Genomic DNA, 14399 nt, shown 5'->3' with positions numbered 1-14399 from the left:
TGTTCTTGAACTTTTTCTCTTATTTTTCACAGATACGATGGAGAGTGGGAGTTGGGGCAGGAGGCACTGGAGGACCTCTTGTACAGGGCACAGTTAGAGTTGTACTCGCAGCCGTTGTTGGTAATTTATTCCTTTCGCCTGTCGTTGGTTATACAGTATAAGAAGATAACTGCAGATGCTGGTACAAATCGAAGGTTTTTATTCACAAAATGCTGGAGTAACTCAGCAGGTCAGGCAGCATCTCGGGAGAGAAGGAATAGGTGACATTTTGGGTCGAGACCCTTCAGACTGATGTCAGGGGGGCGTGACAAAGGAAGGATATAGGTGGAGACAGGAAGATAGAGGGAGATCTGGGAAGGAGGAGGGGACGGGAGGGACAGAGGAACTATCTAAAGTTGGAGAAGTCGATGTTCATACCACTAGGCAGCAAACTGCCCAGGCGAAATATGAGGTGCTGTTCCTCCAATTTCCGGTGGGCCTCACTATGGCACTGGAGGAGGCCCATGACAGAAAGGTCAGACTGGGAATGAGAGGGGGAGTTGAAGTGCTCGGCCACCGGGAGATCAGTTTGATTAATGCGGACCGAGTGCAGGTGTTCAGCGAAGCGATCGCCGAGCCTGCGCTTGGTTTCGTCGATGTAAATAAGTTGACATCTAGAGCAGCGGATGCAATAGATGAGGTTGGAGGAGGTGCAGGTGAATCTTTGTCTCACCTTGGATGGAGTTAAGGGGGGAGGTAAAGGGACAGGTGTTGCATCTCGTGCGGTTGCAGGGGAAAGTGCCCGGGGTTGGGGTGGTTTGGGTAGAAAGGGACGAGTGGACCAGGGAGTTACGGAGGGAGAAAGGTTATACAGTGTCCTCCATAATGTTTGGAACAAAGACCCATTATTTATTTGCCTCTACTCCACAACTTGAGATTTGTAATAGAAAAAAAATCACATGTGGGCAAAGTGCACATTGTCAGATTTTAATAAAGGCCATTTTTATAGATTTTGGTTTCACTATGTAGAAATTACAGCAGTGTTTATACATAGTCCCCCCTTTTCAGGGCACCATGCTATTTGGGACACAGCAATGTCATGTAAATGAAAGTAGTCATGTTTAGTATTTTATTGCATATTCTTTGCATGCAATGACTGCATGAAGTCTGCGATTCATGGACATCACCAGTTGCTGGGTGTCTTCTCTGGTGAGGCTCTGCCAGGCCTGTATTGCAGCCGTCTTTAGCTTATGCTTGTTTGGGGACTAGTCCCCTTCAGTTTTCTCTTCGGCATATAAAAGGCATGCTCAATTGGATTCAGATTGGGTGATAGAGCACATGGTATTGGAGGTAGGGTACTGACATGGATAGAAAATTGGTTGACAGACAGAAAGCAAAGAGTGGGGATAAATGTGTCCCTTTTAGAATGGCAGGCAATAACTAGTGGGGTACCGCAAGGCTCGGTGCTGGGACCACAGCTATTTACAATATACATTAATGACGGATGAAGGGATTAAAAGTACCATTAGCAAATTTGCAGATGATACAAAGCTGGGTGGTAGTGTGAACTATGAGGAAGATGCTATGAGGTTGTAGGGTGACTTGGACAGGAGTGGGCGGATGCATGGCAGATGCAGTTTAATGTGGATAAGTGTGAGGTTATCCACTTTGGTGGTAAGAATAGGAAGGCGGAGTATTATCTGAATGGTGTCAAGTTAGGAAAAGGGGACGTACAACGAGATCTGGGTGTCTTCGTGCTTCAGTCACTGAAAGGAAGCATGCAGGTACAGCAGGCAGTGAAGAAAGCCAATGGAATGTTGGCCTTCATAACAAGAGGAGTTGAGTATAGGAGCAGTTGTACAGGGCCCTAGTGAGACCGCACCTGAAGTACTGTGTGCAGTTCTGGTCTCCAAATTTGAGGAAGGATATTCTTGCTATTGAGGGCGTGCAGCGTAGGTTTACTAGGTTAATTCCCGGAATGGCAGGACTGTCATATGTTGAAAGACTCGAGCGACTAGGCTTGTATACACTGGAATTTAGAAGGATGAGAAGAGATCTTATCGAAACGCATAAGATTATTAAGGGGTTGGACACGTTAGAGGCAGGAAACATGGTCCCAATGTTGGGGGAGTCCAGAACAAGGGGCCACAGTTTAAGAATAAGGGGTAGGCCATTTAGAACTGAGATGAGGAAAAACTTTTTCAGTCAGAGAGTTGTGAATCTGTGGGATTCTGTGCCTCAGAAGGCAGTGGAGGCCAATTCTCTGAATGCATTCAAGAGTGAGCTAGATAGAGCTCTTAAGGATAGCGGAGTCAGGGGGTATGGGGAGAAGGCAGAAACGGGGTACTGATTGAGAATGATCAGCCATGATCACATTGAATGGTGGTGCTGGCTCGAAGGGCCGAATGGCCTCCTCCTGCACCTATTGTCTATTGATTTGGCCACTCAAGAATTGACCATTTTTAGTTTGAGAAAACTCCTTTGTTGCTTTAGCAGTATGTTTGGGATCATTATATATCTTGCTGCAGAATGAACCGCCAGCCAATGAGTTTTGAGGCATTTGTTTGAACTGGAGCGGATAGGATGTGTCTATACACTTCAGAATTATTATGCTCCTACCTACAGCAGTTGTATCATCAATGAAGATAAGTGAGCCAGTATCTTCAGCAGCCATACATGCCCAGGCCATAACACCCCCACCACCATGATTCACAGATGAGGTGGTATGCTTTGGATCTTGGGCAGTTCCTTTTCACCTCCATACTTTGCTCTTGCCATCACTCTGATATAAGTTAATCTTCATCTCATCTGTCCACAAGATCTTTTTCCAGAACTGTGGTTGCTCTTTTAAGTACTTCTTGGCAAACTGTAACCTGGCCATCCTATTTTTGCGGCTAACCAGTAGTTTGCATTTTGCAGTGTAGCCTCTGTTCATGAAGTCTTCTGCGGACAGTGGTCATTGACAAATCTACTCCTCAAGAGTGTTTCTGATCTGTCAGAGAGGTGTTTGGGGATTTTTCTTTATTATAGAGAGAATTCATCTGTCATCAGCTGTGGAGGTCATCCTTGGCCTGCCAGTCCCTTTGCGATTACTAAGCTCACCAATACTCTCTTTCGTCTTAATGATGTTCCAAACAGTTCACATATTGTCCTAGATAGATACTTTATTGTCACATGTACAGTGAAAGTCTTTGTTTTTGCATACCCAATGCACAAAAGAGTCACTACAAGGTGCAGACAAAGTTACAAAGTACCCTTAAATATTGTTGGTCCCTTCTTCGTCACCACCACCACAGGTCCCTCTTGTTCTCAGCAGCCTAAGTACACTGGGTCCCCTCTGTTCTTCGTGTCTTTGTCCTTATCAACTTCGCACCCAGGGACTTTGACCTCGTGTTCACTGTCCCTCGTTCTTGGTCAATGCCAGTGGCTCGGGCCCGAGTTCAGAGTGCACAGGTCTACCAGTCCTACCGGTAGGTCGACGGTCTGCAGCAAGCGATTCTAGGTCCACGGTGGGCAGTCCTCCATTGTCGTTGTTCCGCGGCGAGTGGCCAGCGAAGGGCTGTCCTCTGTCGTCTGTCCGCGGCATCGGCGGAACTGCCTGCTGGGTCCTTCCCGCGCCACACCGCTTCAGCTGCCCTGAAGGCCGCGGTGCCCTGTGGGTGCCTTCAGCCACGTGCAGTACCCTGGGATAGAATCGTGATTACCATTACCGAGCTTAGCTTTTATACACTCCTGATTTATAGACTTGAATTTAAATTCCCGCGCTATCGTGGTGGCATTCATGCTCTTGCTTCTGCATCAGTGGTCCAAAATTTGGTCCATTCATTTAGTGACGTAACCATAATTTACCATACTCCAGTGGGCAGTACAGTTCCACAATGCTCTGCAGGCCTGTTTGTCACAATAATACCAAATTAAAGGGGAAATTTAGGTAGAGACAGGCAATTTTCTATTGAGAATCTATTTTGGCACAATATTCATGGCGTGCAATTCTTGTTGATTTACCTATGGATTTGTTTCCTGCAGGTGGCTAATGCAATGAAGAGCTCATTGCCTTTTGATGCTCCTGACATTTCTAAAATGGGTCTGAAGTGCCTGCAGGTGGAAGTTACACCAACGGTACCCAGGATATCCCGTACTGCCATCACCACTGCTTCTATACGAAGGCATCGCTGGAAGAGAGAAAGTAAGCAGCTGGGATAAATCTTTTCCCATTTTAGTCACGGAGTATTATTTTCTCCAACAGGTGTTTGTTAAATGTAGCCTGTCTTTTGCCATTTTAGATCTAATAAAAATGCACCTCTTCCCCTCCTGACACTTCAGATTCCCCACTTTCACAATAACCTTGACCTTGCCGTTTCCATTGCCTGTGTGAGGGTTGCCTCCATCCATCGCACTTGAGGCAGATGCCTACAGGATGCCTGGATGATGGGTGGCACGCAGACCTCTTTCCCAGCCAGCTATGGTGGCACAGCTTCCCGTGTCTCAAGTTCGATCCCAACCTCCCTTTGAATGTGTGGGTCCCCCCCCCCCCCCCCCCCGGAGATTCTCCTGTGTCCTCCCACATCCCAAAGGAATGTAGGTTGGTAGGTTAATTGGCTGCCGTAAATTGCCCTTGGTGTGCATGTGAGTGGTAGAATCTGGAGGGAAGTGAAAGGAAATCTGGGTAGAATAAAACAGGATTCGTACAAATGTGAGGTGGATGGGTGGTGCAGACTTGGTGGGCTAAAGGGCCTGTCTCTGTACATTGAACGGCACAGCACTGGAACAGGCCCCTTGACCCACTGTATGACGTCTGGACTCATGTCTCACTCTGTCTGGATAAGGTCTGCCCTTGGGTAAACCCTTCAACTTAAAGGAGCAGCACTTGGTATGAGAGCCTCTGTCTGACACCTGTATTTAATGTTCTGTGCCCTGTCAATATTCTGTGTTCTCTTCTGTCTCTCCTTGTGTATTGTACTATTTTCACGCTGTCCTTTCCCCATGGCCTGCAGCAATCCTGCTGGACAGGGAGTACGCTAAATGTTTTGTGTTGAATCCCAGATTGTGTTGACCTCCCATTTGATGCTGAGTCAAGCGACCCCACCTCCCTAACCTGTGACTCGTCTGAATTGACCGGAGAGCGCGAGAGGAATGGGGAGGGGATGCAAGTGTCGCCCAAGCACAGTCAGCAAGAACCAGCAGCTGTGGCAACGGCAAAGGGTAGGCCAGAAATAAGGAGGCAGAGATCAGTGAGGGTGCTGGAAGACAACTGTGGCTCTTTACCCAAAGCAGGGGCTCTTTATCCCAGTGCCTGTATCCACTATCCCAGCGTGCATTAATGCCTTCCCCCTATTCTAGCAGCAGGTCAGGTAGTATCAATCTGTACTGTGCTGTACCAGGCCAGATCTTTGGCTATGAGCATGGCAAAGGGTGTTTTTGAAGGCTGAATGTTTGGCTGAGAAGGCTCTCTGATAAGGTTGTGCTTTCTGACTTGCATGTTCTCTTGCATCTCTCCCCTGTACCAGCCTAATCATCACAACCTCTGAGCCTTCCCCTTCCTTCCCACCCCCTCCTCCCCACTTCTTCAATGTTCTGCTTCCATTACCTTCTGCACTGTGTGTGGTTCCAGTGACACCGGATACTATGGTTCCACATCCAAACTCTTGCCAGATAAGAAATCCAGTTGGTGTTTCTCAATATGTCCTTTGAATAGAAACCCTACAAGTTCTACCTGATGGTGACTGGGCAGTGGTTGGGTGCAGAAAACCAGGGTGAGTAACTCGGGAGCAACAAGGTCTCATGCATTTCTCTGAGGATGAGTTAATTCTGAACATCCCTCAGATATAAAATCCAAGCTTTTATCTATCTGTGGCATGGTCAAGCATTTAAGAAGTCCAATTTATAGCAACCTATATAAACAAATAGTTTTGGGGTAAAGGGGCTTGGACAGTACATACACAGAGCAAGTTAGTGCTCAGACGAGTGCTATCCTGACTCTTCTACAATGGAATATATTTGATCTGTTCTTAATTTGATCTGGGATTAGATTGCTGGATCATCTGAAAATAACAGGGTTTAATTATATTTTTTGCAAATGCCATTGACTTTTCATTTATAAAATTGTAATTTATGGCAAGATTAAAGGCTGAATAACCATGTATATCTCCACGCTAGTGATGAAATGTCTTATGATTTCAATTAATGGGTGTGACAGTGGATGTGGAGGTTGCAGTGTCTACCTCGGCTTTGTAAGCTCTGCTGCATGTGTGTGCTTCTCATTGTTCTATGTACTTCATTTGGACTATTTGCTGGCTGGGTTGCCATGTAACTTTGTAACTGGTAAAGGGAAGAATGCTGGATTACTGTAGCTTGCCTCTCTGTCTTGTCCAATATTTCAATGTCAAAGTTTGTGTTGATTTAGATGTTAATGGAATTTTAAAAAATCATTATCTAGTAGTCCCCACAGAGACAGTCTTATGACTTTTATCAAGCTGAGTCCATTTGTATTGCAGGGTCAGAATGTGCCTCGGAGGAATTATGTTTTTTCATTTGGATGTCATGAAAATTGACAAAGTTCTAGAGTAACTCAGCAGGTCAGGCAGAATCTCTGGAGAACATGTATAGGTGACATTTTGGGTTGGGACCATTCTTCACACTGCTTGTGTATATGTGGGAATATGGGGTTGGGGATGAAAGCTGGAAGAAAAGAAGGGCAGAAAATCCCTGCAAGTTGGTAAGATTTTGGAGTCCATTATAAAGGATGAGGTTATGTGGTACTTAGAAGCTCATGATAAAGTAGGCCAAAGTCTGCATGGTTTTGTGAAGGGGAGATCTTGGCTGATGAAACTGCTGCAATTCTTTGAAGAAGTATATAGCAGGACAGACAAAGGAGAGTCAGTGGATGTTGTTTACCTAGATTTTCAGAAAGCCTTTGATAAAGCGCCATATGTGAGGCTGCTAAGGAAGATGAGAGTCCATGGTATCAAAGGGCAGATACTAGCATGGACAGCAGGTTGGCTGGAGGCAAAGAGTGACAATAAAGGGGGCTTTTTCTGGTTGTCAGTGACTAGTGAAGTTCCACAGGGGTTGGTGCTGGGGCCGCTACTCCATGTTGTATATTAATGATTTGGATGAGGGGTTGAAGGCTTTGTGGTCAAGTTTGCAGATGGTATGGAAATAAGTGGAGGGGCAGGTAGTGTAGAGGAAGCATGGACTCTGCAGATGGACTTGGACTGGTTGGGAGAGTGGGCAGAGAAGTGGCAGGTGGAACATAGTGTGGCAAAGTGTGGAGTCATGCATTTTGGCGGTCAGAATAAAAGCAGATTATTTTCTAAATGGGGAGAGAATCCAGAAATCGGAGGTACAAAAGGACTTGAGAGTGCTGGTTCCCAAAAAGTTAATTTGCAATTCGAATGGGTGATAAGGAAGGCAAAGGCAATGCTAAAATTTATTTTAGAATACAAAAATAAGAATGTCATGCTGAGGCTCTGTGCTGGTCAGGCAGCATTTGGAGTATTGTGAGCACTTTTGGGCACCATATCTGAGGAAGTATGTGCCAGCTCTGGAGAGGGTCCAGAGGAGATTTACAAGAATGATCCCAGGAATGAGTGGGTTAACATATGATGAGCGTTTGACGGCACTGGGCCTGTACTTGCTAGAATTCGGAAGGATGAGGGGGGAACCTCATTGAAACTTATCAAATAGTGAAAGGCTTGGATAGAGTGGATGTGGAGAGGATGTTTCCACTAGTTGGAGAGTGTAAGACTAGAGGTCATTGCCTCAGAATTAAAGGACGTTCCTTAAAGAAGGAGATGAGGAGGAATTTATTTAGGTAGGGTGGTGAACCTGTGGAATTCTTTACCACAGAAGGCTGTGGAGACCAAGTCAATGGATATTTCCCACCAAAACTACCCCTCCCCAGGTGCTTTCTCTTGCAACTGTCGGAGCTTGAAGGGAGGAGAGGCAGGACAAAGACTGGCAAGTAATAAACGAATAGAGGGGGGAGAGGGATGATAGGCAGATATGAGGACAAAGCAGATATGAAGACACCTATACCTCCTCCCTCGCCTCCATCCAGTGACCCAGGCAATCCTCTCAAGTGGAACAGAGGTCTGCGTGCACCTCCTCTAACCCCATCTGGTATTACTGATGTGGTCTCCTACACATTAGCGGTACCAAACGTAGACTCAGCGACTCTTTTGCCGAACACTTGGGCTTAGTATGCCAAGGCTTACTGAATCTCCTTGTTGCTAACCATTTTAGCTCCCTATTCCCATACTGCCCTTTGTTCTGGGCCGTCTCCACTGCCAGAGTAAGGCCACATGCAAACTGGAGGAACAGTTCCTCATATTCCACTTGGGTAGCTGAGTATGGCATGAACATTGAATTGTCCAAAAAAATAACCCTCCCCTCCCCATTCTTCCTCTATGCCCTCCTTTCTTTTTCCCCCTCTCTCCCCTGTGCCTCCCCTGGACTCACAGCTATTTCTCCACTTCCCCCCCCTCCCCTTCCACCTATGTTACTTCCTCCTGCTTTACAGTTTGCGACTCTTCAATCCTTTTGTCTCACACCTTTTGTCATTTCATCTCTGGCCTTTGTCCACGTATCTGCCTGTTAACCCCCCCCCCCCCTCATCCCCTCACCTCTATCCATCTATTACTTACCAGCCTATGTCCTGCCCCTCCTCCCTTCAAGCTTTCTTTCCTCCCCCCACCTTCCCCTCACAATCAGGAAGTCCTGACACGAAATGGCACCCATCCGTGTTCTCCAGAGATGCTGCCTGACCTGCTGAGTTACTCCAGCAATTTTTTTGTTTTTTTAAACCAGCATCTACAGTTCCTTGTTTCTGCATGAAAAGTGACATTTGTTGCAAGAAAAATACTTAAGAAATGTTTCTATTTAAATGTGCCCTCAAACGTATGTTGCCCTCTCTATTCTACAATTGCTTCTCGTGTTCCTTTTATATTACAAATGGATTCCTTATGAAATTCCTCATGGCTGCATAAAATTAACTGTAGAATAATTTGAATCGCACAACAAATGTAAATTTATACAGCAGATAGAAATAAAAAGCTGGAGTAACTCAGCGGGTCAGACAGCATCTCTGGAGAAAAGGAATGGGTGATGTTTCGGGTCGAAGGAGCGTCTCGACCCAAAACGTCACCTATTCCTTTTCTCCAGCGATGCTGTCTGACCCGCTGAGTTACTCCAGCTTTCTGTGTCTATCTTTGGTTTAAACTAGCATCTGCAGTTCCTTCCTATTCATTTATACAGCACTTTTGCAACATTTCTTGCCTCAAATCACTCTGCAGCCAATTGTATACTTTCAGCATAGACACTGTTATAATACAAGAATTTCAGTATTTGTTTTGTGCAGTCAACTCTCAAAAGCAAAAACTTGCTAATAATTGGATGTTTTATTTCATTGATTTTGAAAGATTGTCTGGGTGATTGAGGGGAAAGCACCCAAGGTCCATATCTCGAGACTGCCATGGCTCAGCGGGCAGGCAGGCAGCTCACCAACAACTTCTCATGGGCAGTTAAATGCTGGCTCAGCCTGCAAAGTCCAGATCCTCTGAGTAATAAAAATACTACAAATGGTATAATGGATTAATTTGCATTACCTGCTGAGAAGGCAAAGTGAACTTCATGTGAAAGATGATACCTCTGACAGTGCAGTAGTCCAAAGGATGTAGACTGGGATAATGGACTCGAATGTTTGAAAATACTCAACTGAATGGGTTGGAGTACATGTGAAAGAACTAATGTCAGGTTGAAGGGCAGATATTGTGGAGTCTTATCGGGTTATTGGTTACTAATCTACATAAGCTAATGAAATTGGGTGCAACTAGTGATTTAAAAGGAGGCAATTTATAAAGAATTGCAGAATTTACTGATTGATTTTAAACCAAATGTGCATGTTCTCGTATATTCCACTTTTGAGCTAACTCGTTTCCCCCAGACCCTAATGTACTCATTGAACTGCAACTCTCCACATCCAACAATAACCTGCCTTTTCTCTGAAGAAGGGTCTCGACTCGAAACGTCACCCATTCCTTCTCTCCAGAGATGCTGCCTGTCCTGCTGAGATACTCCAGCATTTTGTTTATCTTTGCTTTTTTTTAAATCCCTTCAACTTCCACTGGCCCTATAACCACCCCAGATATTTGCACTCTGGCCATTCCATTACTTTGCACATCCCTGAATTCAATAAGTTGCCAGGTCTATGAAATACCTTCCATAAACATCTCTGTCCGTCTAACAATCTACTCCACATGAATTGTCACTTTGAGCTCTAATGTACTTTTTTATGTGGTGGGTTTTTTTCCCTTCATGAAAACAGTTTGTAAATGCAAGTTTTCTGTGTGTTTGCGGACAGAATACTGGAGTCTTTAGTTTTGGGTAGTGAAGACAGGAGTGCGAGTGTTTGGTGTGACACCCGAATATTTTGACGAATCATTTGTTGCTCCACAGATCTGAATGCTGCAAGCGGAGGAGAGGAACCTGTCCACATCACTGACGCAGACGAGGGATTCTCATCGGGGGCATCTAGCAGCAGCCAGCCAAGTGGATCCAAGAGCAGCAGCCTAAAGAAAGGCCCTGGTGGTTTATTGGGCAGGGATAAAGATCAGGCAGAGGGCAGCCGCAGGCTCCCAGCAGCCCGCTATGCTGCTGATGCCATGGAGTTGACAACAGTGAAGAAGCACCTCCTGGCGGCGAGTGGTACGCCGGTGTCTAAGGCAGGATCTGTTGGCCTGGTGCGGACGGCCAGCACCTCCTCCACCAAATCCTTTGATCGGGTTAACGGGAGCCAGGCCTTGGAGGGAGGCTCCAATCTGGCCGTCAGTAATGCCAACAGGTTCTCGACCATCAGTCTCCAGGAGGAGAGGCTGGGTCGAGGCAATGAGGCCAAGGATCTGCTCCCCCCTGGAGCCCCTCTCACCAAACAGTCCAGGTCGCCCAGCTTTAACATGCAGCTCATTTCCCAGGTGTAGGCAGGCACTGCCTTCCTTATCCAATCAATAATGCCTGGGAATCCTTTTTAAACTCCATTCTTTTTTGTCCTCTTATCCTTTGCCCAATTCCCTCCCAAAACCTATCACCCCTCCCTGACTTTCAGCTCTATTTTATTCCAAGTGATGATACTGTGCAGAATAAATAAACTATTTTGTACTGGAAGAGCAATAAAGGAGTCTGTAGGAAGCGGGCTGTGGTGTGACGTATGTCCCCACGTGCAGTCTGTTCCCTACCTCATCTTCGGGTGATGTGCAATCCATTGGTACCAGTCTTGACTGAGTACTGGAACTTGTCCATTTCTATCTGACCTTCCACGGCAGGCGATTCTCGATGTGCCCAGCGCTGTCTTTCAATTTGTACAGCCTGACACTGACCATCTCTCCCACAGACTGGCCTATTTCTTCAGAATGCACTATGCTGCCTTCAGAAAGGCCCAAATGTTCTTTTGCTTGCCCTTACCTGAATACATCATTCAAGAAAAGAACAAAGTTTATATCGTCGCTAACGGGCAATGTCACTGAAAGAACATTTTCATAAAGCTATTGGAGAACCCCGTGAACACATAGCAGCTACAAAGCACTGACCACAGGTTGCTGAGGTGACCAAACCCACTTCACTAAGCTTCACCTTTTGACAAAAAAAAATTTAAATTTGAAAACCTGTCTCCTTGCGCAGCATCCAATCTATATTTAATTGGAATGCTTAACTGTGTACAGCCAAGAGATGTTTAAACCATAAAGGGTAGTAGTTTCTCATTTCTCCCCATCCCCCACTAGTATGTCTCACAATGGGTTAGCGATGCACTGATAGTTGAAGTGAAACTGCACTATAGTACGCACAGGCACAATCTAAACTGCAATGAGATGTTGAATATTAAGCAAAGACTGGCCCATTTGGTACTTGTAAAACAACAACATAAATGTTCCCTCCTCTTCATTCAGATTAAAAAATATATATTGGTATTTAACCCTCTGTGGCTCAGATGCCCAGGGTCACTGGTCCCTGGAGCATATCATTCTCCAATAGCTATTTCTTGCATAATTGGATGTGTAACTGTCAGAACCTTTTGTGGGGGTGTGCCCACTTTTGTGCACACTTCCAGCACTGGTTACGGATCTCTCACTCTTAACCTTGTAAGGATTTGTATGCCTGTACGCGCATTTGACTGTCTGTTTCTACCTATAGATCCATGTGTCATGTACCATGGATGGTTCCTGATGAATAGTTGTCACAAATGTGCATGGATATCTGCACTAAAGCCCAAGGGTTCTTGAATGATGTTGAGGGAGCTGGCTCCGTATTCAGCATGTCAAGCCTGGGCCTATGGTAATAACATGAGTCATTGTTATGAGCTTGGAGCTGATTCTTATCGAGATAAAATGGGGTTTTTCTTTCTTTCTGGAGGTCTTGATACTTTAAGTTGCTTGATCATCTCTCATGAATATCACTCCACTTCCTTGATACTTTTTTTTGAAAAAGCCGCAGTGACAGCTGGTACCTGAAAACCCGTTTTCTATTTTAATCCAACCTTGGAAAGAACAGGAATGGGGTTTCCTGGGATCATAATGCTTTTGGGTTATGTTCGGATTTCTGTTTTTAGAAACCGTGGGAGGAAACATTGATCAGATTTTTGTGTAAGCCTTTGGTGACTTTTGTACATTCCTGGGTGTCTTATGTTTGTAACCTGCCCGCAGGATGTCCAGCGCGCTGTAATATGTTATAAGTACTAGTCGGCTACCAATCATGCAGCAACTCTCAACCTAAGAAGTAACATAGTTTTGCTCCGTGGCCCAAAATTAGCCTTTCCTTGCAAGCACGCTCTAGAATCTGTACTCCATTCTCCTGGTAAAGGAATGTTTGGGATCCTTGGAATGTAAAACCTCACTGCCTCTCCCAACCAGTACACTGCCAGGCCAATTTGTCTGGCCAAGGAGAGTTTCCTGAGCACCTGCTTCCAATTTGGAGACCACAGTATCTGGACAGGTGTGGCGGAATCTCTGCCTCAGGTCAATGTTTTAGAGGTAAACTTGGATTTGATTGGGCTGCTGCCTGGCCTTCTCGAGTACTATTGGATCAATTCTTGGTATGCATTGTCTAGCTATAACTGATATTGAGGTATCAATCAAATGATTTTGTTTTGCACTTTGATTTTTGCATTCCGCCATGGGTTGGTTGCTTGATGGCCTGGGATCGAGCAACCTTTTTTACGTTTCAACTTTGTTTCGCAAGGGACCAAGGTAATTAGCCAAGTGATCTGAATTATCCAGGGCTCAGTCAGTTGGTCTTGAAGAGGTTATCGGAGTTACAGCGACGGGTTGATTGAGCAACACAGGTAATGAATTTGGGTTTATTCTGTCTGGAAATAGGGCAGTGTCAGCTCTCCCCGTTTATAGAGCTGATGGACCTGTAGGAATCAACCCATTCTCTATAAATTTAATGCTGTGTTTGTTTGGTCTTCCGTCTTGGTGCTTGTGAACAGATATTAATAGAAGTATTTATTTTGCCCAAAGAATGTTCAGCTGCAGTGATAATATGTCCAGTGAGGTTGATCTGACCAGCGTGGATCTGACTTTAGCTGGAGGCTACGTATGGGAGAGGAATGTTTCTCATTCCTCCCAGCTGGGTTAAGCTCATAGTCTACTGAAAACTGGAGAGTAAGTCATGACTAAAATGCTCCCGTGTTCCTGAGAAATTCTCAAGGGACTGGGAACTGTACTTTGATGGGATAATAATAGCAAAAGTAGAATCTAATGGAAATTCGAGTGTTGCCGTTTGGATTGGTGCATGTATATCTGTCATTCTTTGAACAAAAATCTTTTTTTAAATTAAAAATGAGCTATACTGTTAATGCAAGATGTGAATGTGATATTGTAAATACTTGTCAGATTAAAGATTTTAAATGTGTAAATACAGATGTATAAACATTCAGATCCATCTGCAATGCAGAGAAATTATCTGTAAACTCATTTCCTGGAATAAATACTGTGCTGTTTCTGGATGGTAGACTTACTCTGCATTTCTGTATCTTTTTTGTTAAATCGTGTCTTCTGCCTTTTTCTGCCTAATCCATCAATATTGAGATGAGTATAGGTGACAGCTCTTGTACATTCAGTCATTCGAATGCCACCTGTGATCCATGTGTCACTCTCCAGTCCTACTCATTGTTTTTTGGTTCAGCAGGAAGGGTAGAGTTATGGATTACTTGGCCAAGTTCCAATGTGTGTGGAATACATCTGAGTGTATCCAAAATGTGGCACAAGTGGCAGGAATGTTGGCCGCATGTGTGGATGCTGGAGGTTGAAGAGTACTTTCGTGAAAGAACATTCCCTGTGCCTTGGCCCACCAGGACTAATAACAAGGTTGGGCATTAGCTGCATGTTGCTGCCAGACTGATGTGCCGCCAGCTGAATCTGTTCTTTGCA

The 14399-nt window shown here is 45.1% G+C and overlaps 1 protein-coding gene across 3 annotated transcripts in view; it reads left to right on the top strand.

Annotated features, from left to right (window-relative positions):
* LOC144595827 (hyccin 2) overlaps positions 1 to 13976 on the top strand; it is a 29266-nt gene extending 15290 nt beyond the window's left edge. For 2 of the 3 annotated variants that reach the window (XM_078403550.1, XM_078403551.1), the window contains exons 9-12: positions 33 to 120; positions 4006 to 4165; positions 5023 to 5181; positions 10435 to 13976. In XM_078403550.1, the coding sequence (XP_078259676.1) occupies positions 33 to 120; positions 4006 to 4165; positions 5023 to 5181; positions 10435 to 10955 (928 nt within the window). In that variant the 3' untranslated portion in view covers positions 10956 to 13976. The remainder of the gene's footprint in view (positions 1 to 32; positions 121 to 4005; positions 4166 to 5022; positions 5182 to 10434) is intronic. The other variant, XM_078403553.1, reaches the window with a different exon arrangement.
* Positions 13977 to 14399: the final 423 nt, after the last annotated feature.

Source organism: Rhinoraja longicauda, chromosome 8, assembly GCF_053455715.1.
Source record: "Rhinoraja longicauda isolate Sanriku21f chromosome 8, sRhiLon1.1, whole genome shotgun sequence".
Classification (NCBI taxonomy): Eukaryota; Metazoa; Chordata; class Chondrichthyes; order Rajiformes; family Arhynchobatidae; genus Rhinoraja; species Rhinoraja longicauda.
Note: the sequence above shows the minus strand (reverse complement) of the source record. Positions and strands in the feature narration are given on the sequence as shown.